Source organism: Mytilus trossulus, chromosome 7, assembly GCF_036588685.1.
Source record: "Mytilus trossulus isolate FHL-02 chromosome 7, PNRI_Mtr1.1.1.hap1, whole genome shotgun sequence".
In the NCBI taxonomy this organism is placed as follows: Eukaryota; Metazoa; Mollusca; class Bivalvia; order Mytilida; family Mytilidae; genus Mytilus; species Mytilus trossulus.
In genome coordinates this window covers 52,496,346-52,514,263 of record NC_086379.1, presented here as the reverse complement: position 1 = coordinate 52,514,263, position 17,918 = coordinate 52,496,346, and the positions used below count along the sequence as shown (strand labels likewise).

At 31.2% G+C, this 17,918-nt stretch overlaps 1 protein-coding gene across 1 annotated transcript in view; it reads left to right on the top strand.

The window, feature by feature from the left end:
* Positions 1–17,515, top strand: part of LOC134725271 (SUN domain-containing protein 1-like) — a 39,555-nt gene extending 22,040 nt beyond the window's left edge. Inside the window, exons 8-20 of the mRNA XM_063588947.1 lie at positions 830–1,070; positions 2,560–2,627; positions 3,661–3,755; positions 4,970–5,161; positions 7,018–7,086; positions 7,350–7,393; positions 9,037–9,232; positions 11,230–11,427; positions 11,955–12,039; positions 12,622–12,737; positions 13,399–13,566; positions 14,062–14,154; positions 14,604–17,515. Coding sequence (XP_063445017.1) covers positions 830–1,070; positions 2,560–2,627; positions 3,661–3,755; positions 4,970–5,161; positions 7,018–7,086; positions 7,350–7,393; positions 9,037–9,232; positions 11,230–11,427; positions 11,955–12,039; positions 12,622–12,737; positions 13,399–13,566; positions 14,062–14,154; positions 14,604–14,726 — 1,688 coding nt within the window. The 3' untranslated portion in view covers positions 14,727–17,515. The remainder of the gene's footprint in view (positions 1–829; positions 1,071–2,559; positions 2,628–3,660; positions 3,756–4,969; positions 5,162–7,017; positions 7,087–7,349; positions 7,394–9,036; positions 9,233–11,229; positions 11,428–11,954; positions 12,040–12,621; positions 12,738–13,398; positions 13,567–14,061; positions 14,155–14,603) is intronic.
* The last annotated feature ends 403 nt before the right edge of the window (positions 17,516–17,918 follow it).

The following is a 17,918-nucleotide window of genomic DNA, read 5'->3' as shown; positions in this document are numbered from 1 at the left end:
GCATAGTAACATGTCACCCTCCAAGGACATGTTATTCCGGTCATGCTTTTACTCCTAAATTGTGGGTGTTAAGCAGAGAAGCTGCTATTGCAATTTTAAAGTCTTTTGTTCAAGCTGACAGGGGCTCAAACCCACAACCTCCTGCACTTAAGTTGAGCATGTGACCACAAGATGGTCTAGGTGGTTTTAATGATGGATGTAGCATTAAAGGTATACAAGAAAAACTGGATTTAGAATTATTGAAAATAACATATAGATATAGGAAGATGTGGTGTGAGTGCTAATGAGACAAGTCTCCATCCAAATAACAATTTAAAAAGTAAACCATTATAGGTTAAAGTACGGCCTTCAACACGGAGCCTTGTCTCACACCGAACAACAAGCTATAAAGGGCCCCAAAATTACTAGTGTAAAACCATTCAAACGGGAAAACCAACGGTCTAATCTATATAAACAAAACGAGAAACACGTATATATTACATAAACAAACGACAACTACTGTACATCAGATTCCTGACTTAGGAGAGGTGCAAACATTTGCAGCGGGATTAAACGTTTTAATGGATCCAAACCTTCTCCCTTTTTCTGAAACAATAGCATAACATCACAACATAGAAAAACATACGATAAAATATCAATTGGCAGACTTAACTCAATCAAAAAACGTATGATTAATACCTGGTTAAACGACTAAGCTGACTAATTAAAATAAACTTAAAATCTCCATATCTAAGAAAAAGAAGAAAAAAAAAATTCTCTGCTGATTTTTTTACTGATAGTGGGAATATTTCAATTCACTTTGCATAGTATTACTTTTTGTACTTTTTAGAATCTGTATCATACATAGCCAGTCCCATAGTGACACCAGTGTGGAATACAGTGGGACGACCTGCGTCAATGGTTTTATGGACTACTGTTTCATCAATTTTAAGTGTATTACATTTAGTGTTGTGGACTTCATCAGGACAATATTTATATTCATTAGGAAAAACTGTATCAAATACATTATGGAACTTAGTGCAATATTTTATCATGCATTTCATTCTATTGGATACTTGGATATTAAAAAGGTGGGTATAGTAATTTCCTGAACACAGTCTTCCAGTTTTTAATGCAGATGTAAATAATTCTTCTCTTCATAATAGAATTGAAAATAAAAATGGGGAATGTGTCAAAAAGACAACAACCGGACCATAAAAAAAACAACAGCAGAAGGTCACCAACAGGTCTTCAATGTAGCGAGAAATTCACGCGCCCAGCGGAGTCCTTCAGCTGGCCCCTAAACAAATATATATTATTAGTTCATTGATAATGAATGCCATACTTATTTCCAAATTGTACACAAAAAACTAAAATTAAAATAATACAAGACTAACAAAGGCTCCTGACTTGGGACAGGCGCAAAAATGTGGCGGGGTTAAACATGTTTATGAGATCTCAACCCTCCCTCTTTACCTCTAGCCAATGTAGAAAAGTAAACACATAACAATACGCACATTTAAATTCAGTTCAAGAGAAGTCCGAGTCTGATGTCAGAAGATGTAACCAAAGAAAATAAACAAAATGACAATATTACATAAATAACAACAGACTACTAGCAGTTAACTGACATGCCAGCTCCAGACTACAATTAAACTGATTGAAAGATTATGATTTCATCATATGAATATCAGCAAGACATTTAAAGCACCATCTTTAATTACAACACTGGAAAAAACACCAAAAAAGTTTTTGTGTTTATAATATTGAATTGCAACCTTATTGGTGTGAAGCAGTGCTAAATAGAAGATACATTCAAACAAACAAAAAATGATTACATCTTTAAAGAATTTATTCAATACTTGCAAGATAAATTCTTTGTACTTGTATGAGCTAATCTTTGATGGTATAACATCAAATCTACTATTGACATGTCATTACTAAGGATTAAGCCACCACATTGAATTGCTTGAATCAACAAATGTTTCATTACTATAATATAATCAAAAAAATAATAACTGAACTACCTCAAAAAATGTATTTTGTGTGAAATTATCCGAAATTTTTAATTTTTACATTTGAATGCATATATGATGTCATGTTCTTTAATTTGCCAACATTCTTTGCTAAAATTTTATTAAATGTTAGATTACAAAAAAAAATCAAGCTCTGATGTATTATATATATGCTACATATTGCCAATAAAACTACATTTGCAATTGCAATTTCCTAATTGACAGGAGCAACTCTTAAATGACAATAGGGGGCCTCTGTGGCCCAGTGGTTTGAGTATTGGAACTACTTTATCAATAGCTAGATTACACTGAGTTTGTGAGTTCAAATCCTGCATTGTGCAGGTACACTTGACTCCAACCTTAATTGACTGGGATAGTCTGTTAAGTGTTTTCTTACTGAAGACCAGTCCTTCTCTACCATGTATACAAGCACTCCAGCTTCTTCTAACAATTAAAACTGACAGCCACAAAAAACCCAATATTGTTGAAAGTGGGTTTACACACAAATCAATCAACTTTAACACTAATACTCCTTTATTGCATTAAATTTTGAATATTTTTTCAGGAGAAAGACATCAGCATGTTGTTTATGTTTACCATTGTTATTGTTGCTACCTCTCTTATTTATTGCCAGTAAGTATGACCACAAATATGTTTTATCTCATTTTACTTATTAACTATTTCGCTGATGAATCCCAGTTTACCAGGATTCATGCTTCAGACAGCTTACAATGAGTCCCGTTTTACTGGGATTGGAAAATCTCTTATATTTCCAGCTCAAAACAGTGCAAACACAAGTTATCTTTCTTTGTTGAATACCCGGAGGAAATTGTAACAATGGCGCTTCCGTTTGTTAAAAAAACGTGTCAGAAACAGAGATAATTTACGGAATTTACCAGAATTTGAAATGAGGGAACATTTTTTGGAAGAATTGAAGCCAAATTAGTATACTTTTTTGACATACAATGTTGTTTTATGTACAAAACACTTGGAATGGACATTGTTCAGTGTAAGGAATTTGTACAGCCTGATTAAATTTGTGAAAATTTTGCTGTTTTGAGTTAAAAAAAAAAAATACAATTTTGGGTCAAAGAGCAGAATTTGGAAAATTTCACCTACATGACCTAGATATGCCCGAAAATTTAAAAATTTGAATATTTTATGAAGAAAAATTTTTCAAAAGATGAACAAAACTGTGAACATGGTGTTTGTGAATGAACACAATGGAATAAAGACACAAATAACTACAGACAAGTTTTTATTGACATTTATTATGAAGATCTCCCACTTGATTAATAGTAATCAGGGAAGCCATCGTCTCAGAGTAGCTTCTGTATTGGCAGCTATTGGTGAAAGGGTTAAAATAAAGTATCTTAAGTAGTATTGTACATGTAAGTACTACATGTACTATTTCTCACCTAATTTGGATAAGATGTAAAAAAAAATAAGGTACGTGCTATTTTTTTCATTCTGTATATCCTGCATGTCCTATTGGGTTTTATTATCAAAATATAACCTCTTGTGTAAGTTGCAATTTGCAAGTACAAGTTAGTACACTTTATTTTGAAGAATAACTTTATAACTACATCAGTTACATTTAATGCTCACATTGTTTAAAATATTAGCTTCATTAAATATTTGTTTTAATTGATAACTGATTTTCTAGGTAGAAGTGTCTTGCCGTTATTATCAGAATCATCAGAATCATCATGGTTATCAATATTTACCACATCATCAAACAGGGTCATCAAAATCACAGATGTAAGTTTTCAATATGAAATGTACAACAATTAATCCTTATCATAGGAAAACAGGAAACATTATTTCAACAGTATGCAATCCCATAACAAACTTATTTTGTATTCTAGATGTACTATAAACTTTTTTTCTAATTGTTGAAGGCTGTACAGTTTATACCTATAATTGCTTACATCCACTTCATTTGAACTTTAGTGGGTAGTTAGTCTCATTGGTAATCGTACCATATTTCTTTATTTTTAAACTGATTATAACATCATATCTCTTTTCCCTTTGTGTCACTGTCATATAAAATAAGAAAATGTAGTATGATTGGAAATGAGAAAACTCTCTACAAGAAACCAATGACACATGGAATTTCTACAATGGCTTTTCAGACCTTCATAAAACATGTTTTCTTTTATACACCCGCTTCAAAAAAGTTATACTCCTGGTTTAAAAAAGTGGAGGTACATGTATACTGTTTTACCTCTGTATGTCCATCAGTCAGTCCGTCAGTCTATCCATCCATCTAATTATCAGTCCATTGTTCAATGAATATTTTTGTCGCATCTCTCAGGAACAATATTACAAGGATTTCTGAAATTTGTTTTCAGGGTTTATATAAGGCAGTTATACCGTGTGATGCATTTTCAGTTTCATCTCAACAACTTCCTGTTTACTGAAAAACTTGTATCACTTGTTACACATGCATAGCCAAGTTGACATTTTCCGTCACATTTTTCACAGGAACTATCATCCAAGATTTCTGGGATTCAATTTTAGTCTTGATATATTTCAGCTATACCATGTGATTCATTTTCAGATTCATCACTCAACAACTTCCAGTTGACTGAACATTTGAATCATTTTACACATGATAACCAAGTTGAAAATTTTCGTCACATTTTTCTCGGGAACTGCATGCAAAGGATTCCTGAAATTTGGTTTCAGGGTTTATATAAGGCATTTATACCGTGTGATGTATTTTTTGATTCATCACTCAACAACTTCCTGTCAAATGAAATATTGCTGCGGGGGTATCGTCAGCGAGCAGTAGCTTCTAGTTGTACTTGTTTACTCTATGTTAACATGGTAAAGTACACCTGAAATAAGTGTTAAAGCTTCCTTGACAATTTCCCTGCATGACATGATTTACATATGTTAATCATAAACATTTTGTAAGAATATATTATTTAAAGTATATATACCTTCAAGATTACAACATATATTTTCAGTCAGAGGGTTCCAGTATCAATATGGGTCATTTGGAAACTGAAGTAAAAAGAATCATTGTACAGCTTCAGGATAATAGGAAGGTTTTATCTGAGGTTGATGTTAAGGCTATTGTACAAAGTATGTTACATCATGAAGTATCACAGCTGAGTAGGAGTCTATCAGAGGAACAGAATCAACATAAAGCTGCCATTGTAAGTATATATTTATATGTTCATGTACAATGTTACAACAGAAAATATTATAGCTTGGACTTTTTATTGGGACAGGAATCAACAGAAAGGAATACAACTAAAAGGGGATTACAAGCTGGACATATTGAATAAACATTCTATGGTGTTTATATTTCATTTTTGTCAAGCCTTCGATTTTAGTCGAAAAAGTGAGACCAAGCAATCCTACATTCCGTTGGCCGTGGCGGCGGGGTCCACAAATATCCACTCTGTGGTTAAAGTTTTTGAAATTTTACTAACTTTCTTAAACTATACTGGATTTCTACCAAACTTGGACATAAACTTGTTTATGATAATAAGATAGTGTCCAGAAGTAAATTTTGTAAAAATAAAATTCCATTTTTCTGTATTTTACTTATAAATGGACTTGTTTCAGAAAAAGGGAGAAGGTTTGGGCCCATTAAAACGTTTAATCCCGCTGCAAATGTTTGCACCTGTCCTAAGTCAGGAATCTGATGTACAGTAGTTGTCGTTTGTTTATGTAATATATACGTGTTTCTCGTTTCTCGTTTTGTTTATATAGATTAGACTGTTGGTTTTCCAGTTTGAATGGTTTTACACTAGTAATTTTGGGGCCCTTTATAGCTTGTTGTTCGGTGTGAGCCAAGGCTCCGTGTTGAAGGCCGTACTTTAACCTATAATGGTTTAATTTTTAAATTGTTATTTGGATGGAGAGTTGTCTCATTGGCACTCACACCACATCTTCCTATATCTATTAGTTTTTTCTGTGGGGAAACATAACATTCACTCTGTGGTTAAAGTTTTTAAAATTTTAATAACTTTCTTAAACTATCCTGGGTTTGTACCAAACTTGGACAGAAGCTTATTTATGATCATAAGATAGTATCCAGAAGTAAGTTTTGTAAAAAGATAACTCCATTTTTTCTTTATTTTTACTTTTAAATGGACTTAGATTTTCTTCCAGTTAACATTACATACAGTCTGCAGTTAAAGTTTTCAAAATATTTATTAGATTCATTAACTATCCTAGATTTTTACCAAACTTGGGCAGAAGCTTCTTACAATCATAAGATAGTAGTATCAAGAGGAATATTTTTATTGATTTTTTTCCTCATTTTTGTTGAGCCTGCGATTTACAGCAAAAGTAGGCGAGACACTGGGTTCAGCGGAACCCTTACAAATTTTTCTTGTTTAAAAGGTTTGCTGTTGCAATGGTGCACATGCAACACAGTCCATTTAATTATATAAAGCCAATGAACAAGATTATTTGCATAGGTAAACATTCAGATTAGCCTAAATTTATCAGGAACTACAGTCACTTAAAACTTTCTCCTCTACTCAGTGTTGCAAGATCAGATGGATATGAAAAAATCTATAGATGATCATAGATACAATACTTTTAAATTTTAGAATTATATTTAAGTAAGAAGGAAATTATACCCACTTTTTGTATATCTGTTGTATGTACAAAAGTTGCATCAAAGATAAAAAGTAGGACTCTTTTGATATGTAAACAACATGTATCAGAATCACAGATGAAAATATCATTTTAATATGTTTTGTGTACTTTCTATCAGGCTTGGGTATGTTTTAGATTAGTAAATTGAAACTCTTTAAAGTTGCTAAAGTGAAATCTCTGATTTATAAATATATATAGATATAGGAAGATGTGGTGTGAGTGCCAATGAGACAACTCTCCATCCAAATAACAATTTAAAAATATATGTATGTATCTGCTCCGAGTTTAATTTCAGTATTTTAAGAAATGTTTGATAAAAGGCTACTAAAAAGTGCAAAACTATAATAACAATTTTAAATGTGTAAAACTGTAATGATATCTTTATCTTCTTTTGTAGATGAGCCAGGGTAATGAATTTAACCAGAAATTAAATATCATGAATTCACAGATATTAGAGAACATTACAGTAAGTACCTGTTGTCAACTTTTATTGCTTGTCATTTTCTATTGATTTATTGAATATGTCCAGTCTCATTTGGTATTGACACTTCTCTATAAATGAAAAGTTTTAAGGAACCAAACTATACCTCATTTTAGTTTGTCAACTTATATCACACATCTCTTTTTATCCACGAGTAAAACCTAAGGACAAATTACAAACTTTGATATTATAATTCCAAACAGTTATCAACCGATCCACATGTATAATTTCGTAATTTATTTTTCCAGATTTTACAAAATAGGTTGTCAGCAGAAATGAAGATAATTCAGAGGTAAGTTCAAATATTTCATTCAAAGGATGGATTTGAAGGTATGAAAATTCAGTCCATCAGCAATTGCATGTTAACCCTTAGACTGCTACGCGCGACTATTGTCGTTCCGATAAGACAGTCCGCTACTGTTACTTGCGACTATAGTCGTTTTTCATAACTCGTTTGTTTACACAGTTAACATGGAATGTGCAGAGTCACTATTCATGAGATTGCAGCAGTTTCGACTTGAATGGATTCTGATTGGTTAAAAATCTGCGTTCTTTCGAATGTCTCTTGACTTTTAATGAGGTATAAGCGATAAACCGAAAGTGAAAATTTTTGATGAAAAAAGTGACAAAATGGCGGACATTATTTGGAGAAATGGCCAACACGTTCAGAAGTATTTCAATGATAACGATTCAACAGCGGCTGCCGATTAAAAGGATTTGAACGAGAACCGAAGATATAATAGACAGAAATAGAAGCATTCTATCAAAACTGCAAACAGGAGACTTTTAAAGCGAGAATTACGGGAATTCCCAGACCTTGTTCAAAATGAATGACATGAAACGGGATTTGTGATGTTTATCATTTCGCCTTTCAAATGTGAATCAATATTGACTCACATCAATAGACCCGAACTTTAAGTTTGTCAAGATTTTATATTGATTAAAGCTTTAACAATGAACTTGTCGTATAAATATATTTGTACATGGAAGTAAAAGTTGGCGCAGTGAAAGTTGGAGGGAAATACCGGAAAATATTTGCATAAAAAAGGCCGTTGGTCTGAGAAGAAACTTTTATTTTTTGATAATCACAATGGAACTTAGTTCTTAAAAGAGATTTTTAACTATATTGGTTCAGTTCTGAAGTCATGGATACTTTTGATGGATTCGTTAATAAAACATGAAAACATAAGTTTACCTTTGTTTACCTCTATTCACACCTGTACAGGTAAAAAATGACCAGAGACTCACACAAAAATAAAATAAATACAAAATACAAAATCTAACAATACTTTTTTATATAACTTTTATTGATGAATATTCAATATTTACAAAGATACAGCAATTGTAAGTGAACATGTTTATTTCATCAGTGATTAAAATTTTACTCAGCATTACACAAAAGTACAATAGAAATCAATGCAGCAGTCTAAGGGTTAATGTCAGGTCTGCAATGGATTATGAATGTTTGTAAGCCATACCTTTTGATAAAGGTTAATAAAGGTTGCTTTGCTTATCTTTAACCTTTGGGAACAAAATTTTAAAATACAAATTAAAAATCTGGAAGGTTTATATTATTCTTTTTATGGTCACACTTGACTGGTCAATCAACAGATCCATGTTTTTTGACAGTCAGTTGATATCAACAATTCAATTCTATCATCAATGAACTTCTTTTGGTTTATGAACCAACAGAAATAGATAAATCATAGCCCAAATTAATTGCTCTTGTACAGAAGATTATTGGTACATTCTTGCAGCCAACATTACACCTGTATTTGTCTCTGATATCAATATTATTACCATTATAGTCAGACATGAACATTTGTTATTTAGAGAAAGCAGGTAAAGACTCACACATTTTATTCATTTGTTTTCAGAATTTTGTTTAATTTTTAATAAAGCAAATTTTTAACAAGTATGTACATTTATTTTCAGTGAAGGTAGTTCAGAGTCATCAGCAGCTGTTTTAAACATACAAAAATTACAACAAGAAATATCAGATCTAAAGTCTGCTTTGAAGAACGTTGAGTTATCACAAGATGCACTACAATTACAGATGAAGAACTGTTGTAAGAATGACAGTTTTTATGCCATGACTATACAAACACATGTCAATAGGATATTACAACAGGTAGGTCATGGTACAAACTTTGTAAAATAAAAATAGTATATGTAACTTACATGCGCTTGTCAGAACAGACTTTATTTTTATACGACCGCAAACATTTATTTTTTATCTCTATGAAATTTTACCTGAAGGTTCAATACCACAAAAGGAATGTTGGGATTGATTTAGGTACCGACAGTTTAGAAAGAAAGGGCCAAAAAGGGGCCTCAAACAAGCATTTCTGTAGTTTCCAGACAATAACTTGTGTTTAAGTGTATGGATCTCTCTGAAATTGTCCTGCAAGGAACCATACCATAAAGGGACAGCTGGGATTGAGTTTTTTTTTTTATCTTAAAACATTTTCCATTTTTACATTGATTCTCTCTGATTTATACATAAAAGCAAAAAATACTGATACAACAGGAGATACACACCTAAAAATGATGTGTAAATTATATAAAGAACAGTGCAATAGTACAGTATTGTGCAATAGCAGGAAATCTTCAATTGCATAGTGTTGGGTAATAGCACAGAATTGAAATCTTCAATTGCACAGTATTGCTCAATAGCAAGAAATCTTCAATTGCACAGTACTGCACAAAAGCAAAAAATATTCCATTGCACAGTATTGAGCAATAGCACAATACTGCACATGAGCAAGAAGTCTCCAATAGCATAGTGTTGTGCAATAGTAAGAAATATCCAATTGCACAGTATTGCCCGAAAGCTAGAAATATCCAATTGCACAGTATTGCACGATTGCTAGAAATATCCAATTGCACAGTATTGCATAAATAGCAAAAAATCTTCAAATGAAATTTATACAAGTATTTCAACCCAATTCAAATTTTTACAATTTTTTACCACATTTATTTTGTGGCAGAAACCTTTTTTTATGTAAAACAAATTGATAACAATCCAAATTCAGACAGTATCAGGCTTGAATATTATGTCCAAACTTGCACCAACTGTTCTGGGTTCAACCTATGCGGTCGTATCAGGCTGAGCTTACTCACTTACTTACTGCCCGGTATTCCATCGGCATGTATGGCAGTAACAAAGGTTCTCTATTTCTGTCTGTCTTAGGCCATCTTTTCTACTGTTCCCCATGTTTTGTTCATGGTCTTCAGTCCTCCTTCTATAGTACGTCTCCATGTGTTTTTTGGTCTTCCTCACTTACGCCTTCCTTGTAGAATCCAGAAGCATTTTATTGTTTGTAGTAATTTGTTTATATTTTCTTGAAATGGTGTCTAAATTTGAATTATAATCTGCCTGATTTTTATAATTGTAATTTTAAAATAAAATTGAGAATGGAAATGGGGAATGTGTCAAAGAGACAACAACCCGACCAAATAAAAAAACAACAGCAGAAGGTCATCAACAGGTCTTCAATGTAGCGAGAAATTCCCGCACCCGGAGGCGTCCTTCAGCTGGCCCCTAAACAAATATATACTAGTTCAGTGATAATGAACGCCATACTAATTTCCAAATTGTACACAAGAAACTAAAATTAAAATAATACAAGACTAACAAAGGCCAGAGGCTCCTGACTTGGGACAGGCATTTAAAAAGCATTTTAAATACAGAAAATTTAGAATAAGAGGACAAAATGTAGACTAGAGGGTACCTGGTATTGTTATAAGACTACTTTCTTGTTTTCTTATTGGTGTCTTGTATATATACAACAAGAAAAGAAACAAATCAAAATATAGTTAAACAATAATTTTCAGAATTTGGTGCATACATTAATTATTGTTAAATTTCAACAACAGTCTAATCATTGCAATTATGTGCCTTTTGTAGTATGCTATGAAACAAAAAATGAATTTTCATTTTTGAAGTACCCATCCTGTGCAGTTTTTTTGGCTTAAACAAAAAGGAATCAATTATATATTGAATAGATTTGTCAGGTACGATGCTTGATTGCCTTTTGTCATAAAAACATATGTTACATGCAAGGAATGTTTTTCTATTAGTGCCTCAAAATGTGTGTGTTTATATTTTGATTAATTATCTTTCAGTTGATGGCAGGTAAAATGACAGGTATAGATGACCAAGACTCATTCACTAAATGGTTCCATAATCACTATATCAGTCGAAATGATTTAACTGACCATATGGATAAGTTTGGTCAGGAGATTACCAAGATGGTCATGTTAGAAGTAGGAAAACAACAGAAGACACAAGTTGTTCTTGGAGAGGGAGGTTTGTCGGAACAGGTAAATTACTGTATGTCAATACTAGGTAAAGATGATAGGATGAAATATTAGTGCATAAAACCGATTCCTTAGACAAAACTACTGTGGATTCATTTATTTTTGTTGGTACCAATTTTCATGGAAAAAGGAAAACTTGCATGTTCGTGGACATTTAATTTTGTGGTTTTGCAGCGGTCCACATATAAGCCTATAGAAAATTTGTCATTCATTGAACATTTAATTTTCTGATTTACCCGCACCCATGAAATTAACAAAAATTGGTATCCAATGAATAATAATGAATCCACAGTAAATTTAAAAAAAAATAAAAATTACCAAACAAAAAAAATCAAAGAAAATTCAAAAGAAATCAAAGACAAAAACTATTTTAAGTCAGTAGCAATAAAATCAACCAAGATTTATTTGAGACAGTGGCGATAATTCAGAGCTTTATCAGATTTTTGTTTTAACCAGTGCTGTGTATATAAAAATGAATATTGTATTTTTGGAAATAAAACTTATATTAATTATTTGGACTTTTTTTACAGATTGTACAAAGAATAGTAGAGGCAGCTTTGTTGAAGTACAGTGCAGATAAATTGGCTTTGCCAGATTTTGCTCTGGAATCTGCAGGTATGTATTGCTGTCTTGTCTTTATTGTATTCTCAAACCTGTATGTAAACTCAATTTTGCTTTTAATATTGTTTATGTATTTACATATGAAAAAAGTTAAAACAAGGTATAATAAGGGAGTGATTGTTGATAACAGCAATGGGTATACTATTTTCTTAAAGAAATACTCAGAAATCTGCAAATACTTTGTCTAGTTTGTCATAGTTATTTTATAAACAACATGTAATAAATTGGACAAATTACATAAATTACATAAATGACCAGCAAAATTGTTTAAATCTGTGAATGGAATGTAGGGACACAAGGAAGTCGACACTGTTGAACTTATAACCTATCAAACCATTCAATAGTCATTGAAACATGTCTAAGCAGACTAGTTTTCTTTTGCTCAAAATCAACCTTCCAAAAAAGGAATACTTAAATTTAAAAACTTAACATTCATAAGTCATATAAAGCATTTCTTATCAGACTGGTATATTCTAGTGCAGTCAAAAAACAGTTTTTTGATTGTATAGCTAATTTAATTACATATTGTTTAAAAATGATCCATTTGAAAATATTTACATATAAACAATGTTACAGGAGGGAGTGTTGTCAGTACCAGATGTTCTCATACATACCATCGTAAAACAGCTCAGTATAGTATACTAGGTATACCACTGTGGTATGTGTCTAACTCACCAAGGACTGTTATTCAGGTAAGTCACACATACCGTCGTAAAACAGCTCAGTATAGTATACTAGGCATACCACTGTGGTATGTGTCTAACTCACCAAGGACTGTTATTCAGGTAAGTCACACATACCGTCGTAAAACAGCTCAGTATAGTATACTAGGTATACCACTGTGGTATGTGTCTAACTCACCAAGGACTGTTATTCAGGTAAGTCACACATACCGTCGTAAAACAGCTCAGTATAGTATACTAGGCATACCACTGTGGTATGTGTCTAACTCACCAAGGACTGTTATTCAGGTAAGATTATGCAGAATATTGAATGAATACTTGAAAGAATCTGCTACAGCCAAACATAAAAATTTAATAAATTCATATTTTTTATATAAAAAGTTATGTAAGAACATATAGATCTACTAAAGTATGCCTTCAAAGTTTAGATCCTGTCTAATTATGTCAATTATATTAACATCCAAAACAGCAAATAATGCACTCTATATTATATCTGAAGAAATATTATTATACAATATGTATGAATATTCTATAGACAACCTTCTCTACCGACTTGCAAGAGTTACCTTTAAAAATATTAACTTGAAACTGCAAAATATGCATGCTGTGAGAACTATTTTAGTAATTTCAACCTCATAATTTTATAGCAATTTATTGTTTGTTTTTTCAGCCAGAAATTTACCCCGGATCTTGTTGGGCTTTCCAAGGAGCCCAAGGATATTTAGTGATAGAGTTGTCTACTGTTATAAACCCAACAGCCTTTACATTAGAACACATACCTAAATCTGTGACACCTGATGGTAAAATTACAAGTGCTCCTAAAGATTTCCATGTACTGGTAGGTTATGTTTATCATTTGCTTTCTTATTGGAATGAGTTGAAGGCTTAAACTAACTGGTGAAAATACATACACATCATAATGTCAACCATTTTTGTGGAAAAGTATCCAGTATTTGGTACATTTAAATGTATTATAAATGGATATGAATGATATTTTCAATTATAAAAAGTGCTTCTTGATTAGAAATATAAACAACATAAATTATAACATCTTTGCACCTTTAAATAAATGTGTCAAGTATATAATAGTAGGAAGCTTGCCCTTACACCACTAGTATTGTATAAGGGACATACTATTGACTTGAAATTGGTTTGTACAATGGGTTTGTACTTGATGTAAATATTTTCTGTTTTCTTTTCTTTACTTTTCTGTTTAAAAAATAGATTAAGATATTTATATTTTCTGTTATTCCCATTTCTATTATGGAAATTTCCATTACAGAACAAAGCAACTTTATAATGTCTTAAATTCTTAATCATAATCTTATTTTAGGGTTTAGGCAGAGAATGTGATACAGACGGTACACTTCTAGGAAATTATACATACAATGAAGATGGAAAACCACTCCAGTTTTTCCCTGTGCAGGTAAGATAATTCTAACATACAATAAAGATGGAATATTGAAATAAGAAGAAGTGGTATGATTGCTAAGGAGACTACTCTCCACAAAAGACCAAATAATATAGAAATGAACAACTATAGGTCACAATCAAACAAAAAAACTAACAGCCTGGTTTATGCACAAAATAATGAACAAAAACCCAAAATGATAGATAGCAACAAATGACAACAAACACTGTATAAAATTTTAATAAAAGAGGCACAGATGAAAATAGAGACTTCAAATATATTGTAATTGTTATAATAGAAATACTTTTGACCCAACTGTATAATGCAACTACTTCGAATAACCCTATATAATGATGTGTTGTTAAAATATATATGTAGCAGGTATTTATTTTGCTATCACCTGTCTAATAATCATCAATTTATTCCCATCATGCTTTTAACTTGTACATATATTTTTCTTGCAGGCTGCAAAGGGCAACTTCAAGTTTATAGAATTACGAATAACAAGTAACCATGGAAACCAAATGTTTACATGTCTGTACAGATTTAGAGTTCATGGAATTCCAGCAGAGCAGGATAGGCCATAAATTCTCTTACATCCAAAAACAAAACTGACAATCTGTATAACAGTTAACCAATATATCAAACACATAGATTTGCTTCCAGGAAAGGAACCATGACTTCAATATTAACCAGCTTCAAGGGAAATATTAGCTACAGGGTAAAAATACATGTATCAACATATATCTAGGCAAGAATGTGCCTGAAAATTTTGAACAATCATATTGTTCAAAGAAGGTAAACAATTGGAAATAGAATATGCATAATAAAATAAGTGTAATGTTGTCTGTACTTGAAATCATTGTAAGTGCTAGATTGTAGAATGATGGAAATTAAAGTACATGATGTATATTTATTATGCAAAGGAAAATGGAATGGAATTTTGTTTTCTGAGAGGAATTTGTTTTAGTACACTATATAAAGATGCATAAAATAAAAACCTAAAAACAATGATTCACAAATTATTTATGAAGTGACAAAACAGGGTTTGTAGTTGTAGTGTATTCAACCATTGTCTGGGATTTACCTGAAGGACTTGAAAAATACACCAAATATTTATTTTGTTTGTTAAAAAAACATCTTGAAAATTTATGTATAAACTTTTATTATTATTTGTTTAGAAAGGTGTTTATTTTATAAGAATAAGTTATTAGTTGTTTTTATTTTTTTGTTGATATCAATAATTATGCATTGGTACATGTACTATTTAATTTGCTCAAAACCACATAAAATTTGCCTCTAAAAATGACTGTTATAAGATGAATACTTTACAGTTTATACAGCTGTTCCTTTAAAACATATACATGGTACATTGTACCCAAGGAAAGCAATGTGTAAAAGGGGTGACCTTCTTTAGAGGTTATTATAGAACTTCTCTTACATATTCACAGTACAAAAAAGTATCAAATCCACCCATTGGAAAGATTTGAATGTGTCTTCTCTGGTTCTATATATGTATTTTATATGGAACCTTCATATTAAAAGATTATTGTAAATATGAGAAACAATTGCATGTAAGTTGGCTCCCTTGCAGTTTAAAAGTAACTTTTCATTAGTATTTATATACAGAAATTTTGTTTATTTGTTTGACTGCATAGCAGAAAAAGAACTCTTATATCTTTAACTCAATTTTTTATGCCCCACCTACGATAGTAAAGGGGCATTATGTTTTCTGGTCTGTGGGTCTGTTCGTCTGTCCTTTCTTTCGTCCCGCTTTAGATTAAAGTTCATGGTCAAGGTAGTTTTTGATGAAGTTGAAGTTCAATCAACTTGAAATTTAGTACACATGTTTCCTATGATATGATCTTTCTAATTTTGCATCAAAATTAATGCACAATTAGAGTTTTTACCCCAATTTCACAGTCCACTGAACATAAAAAATGATAGTGCAAGTGAGGCATCCGTGTACTTGGGACACAATCTTGTTTTAGATGTATGTTATCGTTATTATTAGTTCAGTTTGCTTTGTAATCAACAGGTGAACTTTTTCTGTTAACTTCAAAATGTTATCACTGTGATACTTTCCACAGTACAGCTTTGCTGTATTTTTACACTCAAATCAGAAAAAAATAGAATAAAAAACAGTATCCAAAGATTTATTCCAGAGATATTGGAAATTTAATTTAATTTTTTCTTTCTTTTTTTCTTCAATAACCATTCAAATGCTGCATTTCTTGAAATAAAATGACAAAATGTATTCTTGATTGTGTCTTCCCTGGTTAATTTAGTCGAGCCAAAGGTGTCATAGAAATTTTATCAATATTCTAGAAATATGGAATCTCTTAATTTAGGGAAATGATTAATCATAAGATTTGTAAATATCATAATATAAATATGATTTTGTAAGATAAGCAATAGATAATTGATTTTATTGGTGGTTTATAAGTTGTAATATTTAAATGATAACTTGCATTACAATATTATTTTAGGAGAATCTCAGATACTCTGTTTATTTGGGTTTTTTTACAGTGCAATTAAACATTTGTATAGCAGGTCAAATGGCTGTAGTACAGTTCCAGTACATTTATTTTGAAAGATTCAAAAGGCAGCTCAATTAGGTTGTGTTTATTTTTTATTCATTTATTATTATTCTGTTTTTGCATATATCATCCATGTTTTAATGCATAGTAGCTTTTTATTTTGTCTTTATATGTATTGCAAAACATAATTAATTTCAGGAGATCACTTATTTGTGGATAATTTTGAAGAATAAAAACGAGTTATTTTTCATTTGTTAGTTTTTGATATGGGGCCAACAGGAATGTGTTCACTTTTACAGATCTGTCAATAATTCATATATTCTGTTTTAATTTTCAGCTTTTAGCAAACTGTTAAGGCTAAAAGTTTGCATGGCTGATATTTTCATGTCAAAACTAGACTAAAGTTATTTGAAAAATCTAAATTTATTTAATAGGTCATACTAGGGTTTAGATTATAATTTATTGTCAAAAATATACTTTAATTTTGCTGAATATGTGTTATTGTTATAAAATCAAGGGTGAATGAATGATTTTTTTTTCTTTTACAAATGTCATTATTAATTTCGTAACTATTATGCAGGCATTGACTTATTCATTATAATGTTTCTCTTATCATAATGTAGTTTGCTGGTAAATTGAAAATGAGATTAGTTAAAACTTTACATGTAAAGTATTATTACTGCCAAGAATGTTTACTTGAAATCAAAAATATGCTTTTTGCTTAATGTGCTTTATTTGTTATAGAATCAAAATGTTGCACTGTTAAAATTGTGTACAAACATTAGATTAAATAGTGTTGTCATCATTAAATGATAAAAAGGACTTCCTGTTGTTAATTTTCTCATATGTGAAAAATTAAGCTTTTCCAACCAAGATTAGAGGGAAGGTTGACACCTTCAAAATAGTTTTAACCCCGCCACACTCTGTATGCACCTTTCCTATGTAAGGAGCCTGTAATTCAGTGATTGTTTGTTACTGAATAGGCTGTTAGTTTTACTTTTTGAATAGTTTTACATTGGTCATTTGGAGGCCATGTATAGCTTACTATGCAGTACAGGTTTTGCTCATTGTTGTGATGAAGGCCCTACAATTACCTATATTTATTAATTTATATGTCATTTGGTCTTTTGTGGATAGTTGTCTCATTGGCAATAATACCATATCTTCCCTATTTTATATGCAAAGTTGCATAGCATTGTCCCCAATATATCTACAGTGATAAAGATGCAGATGCGTTTC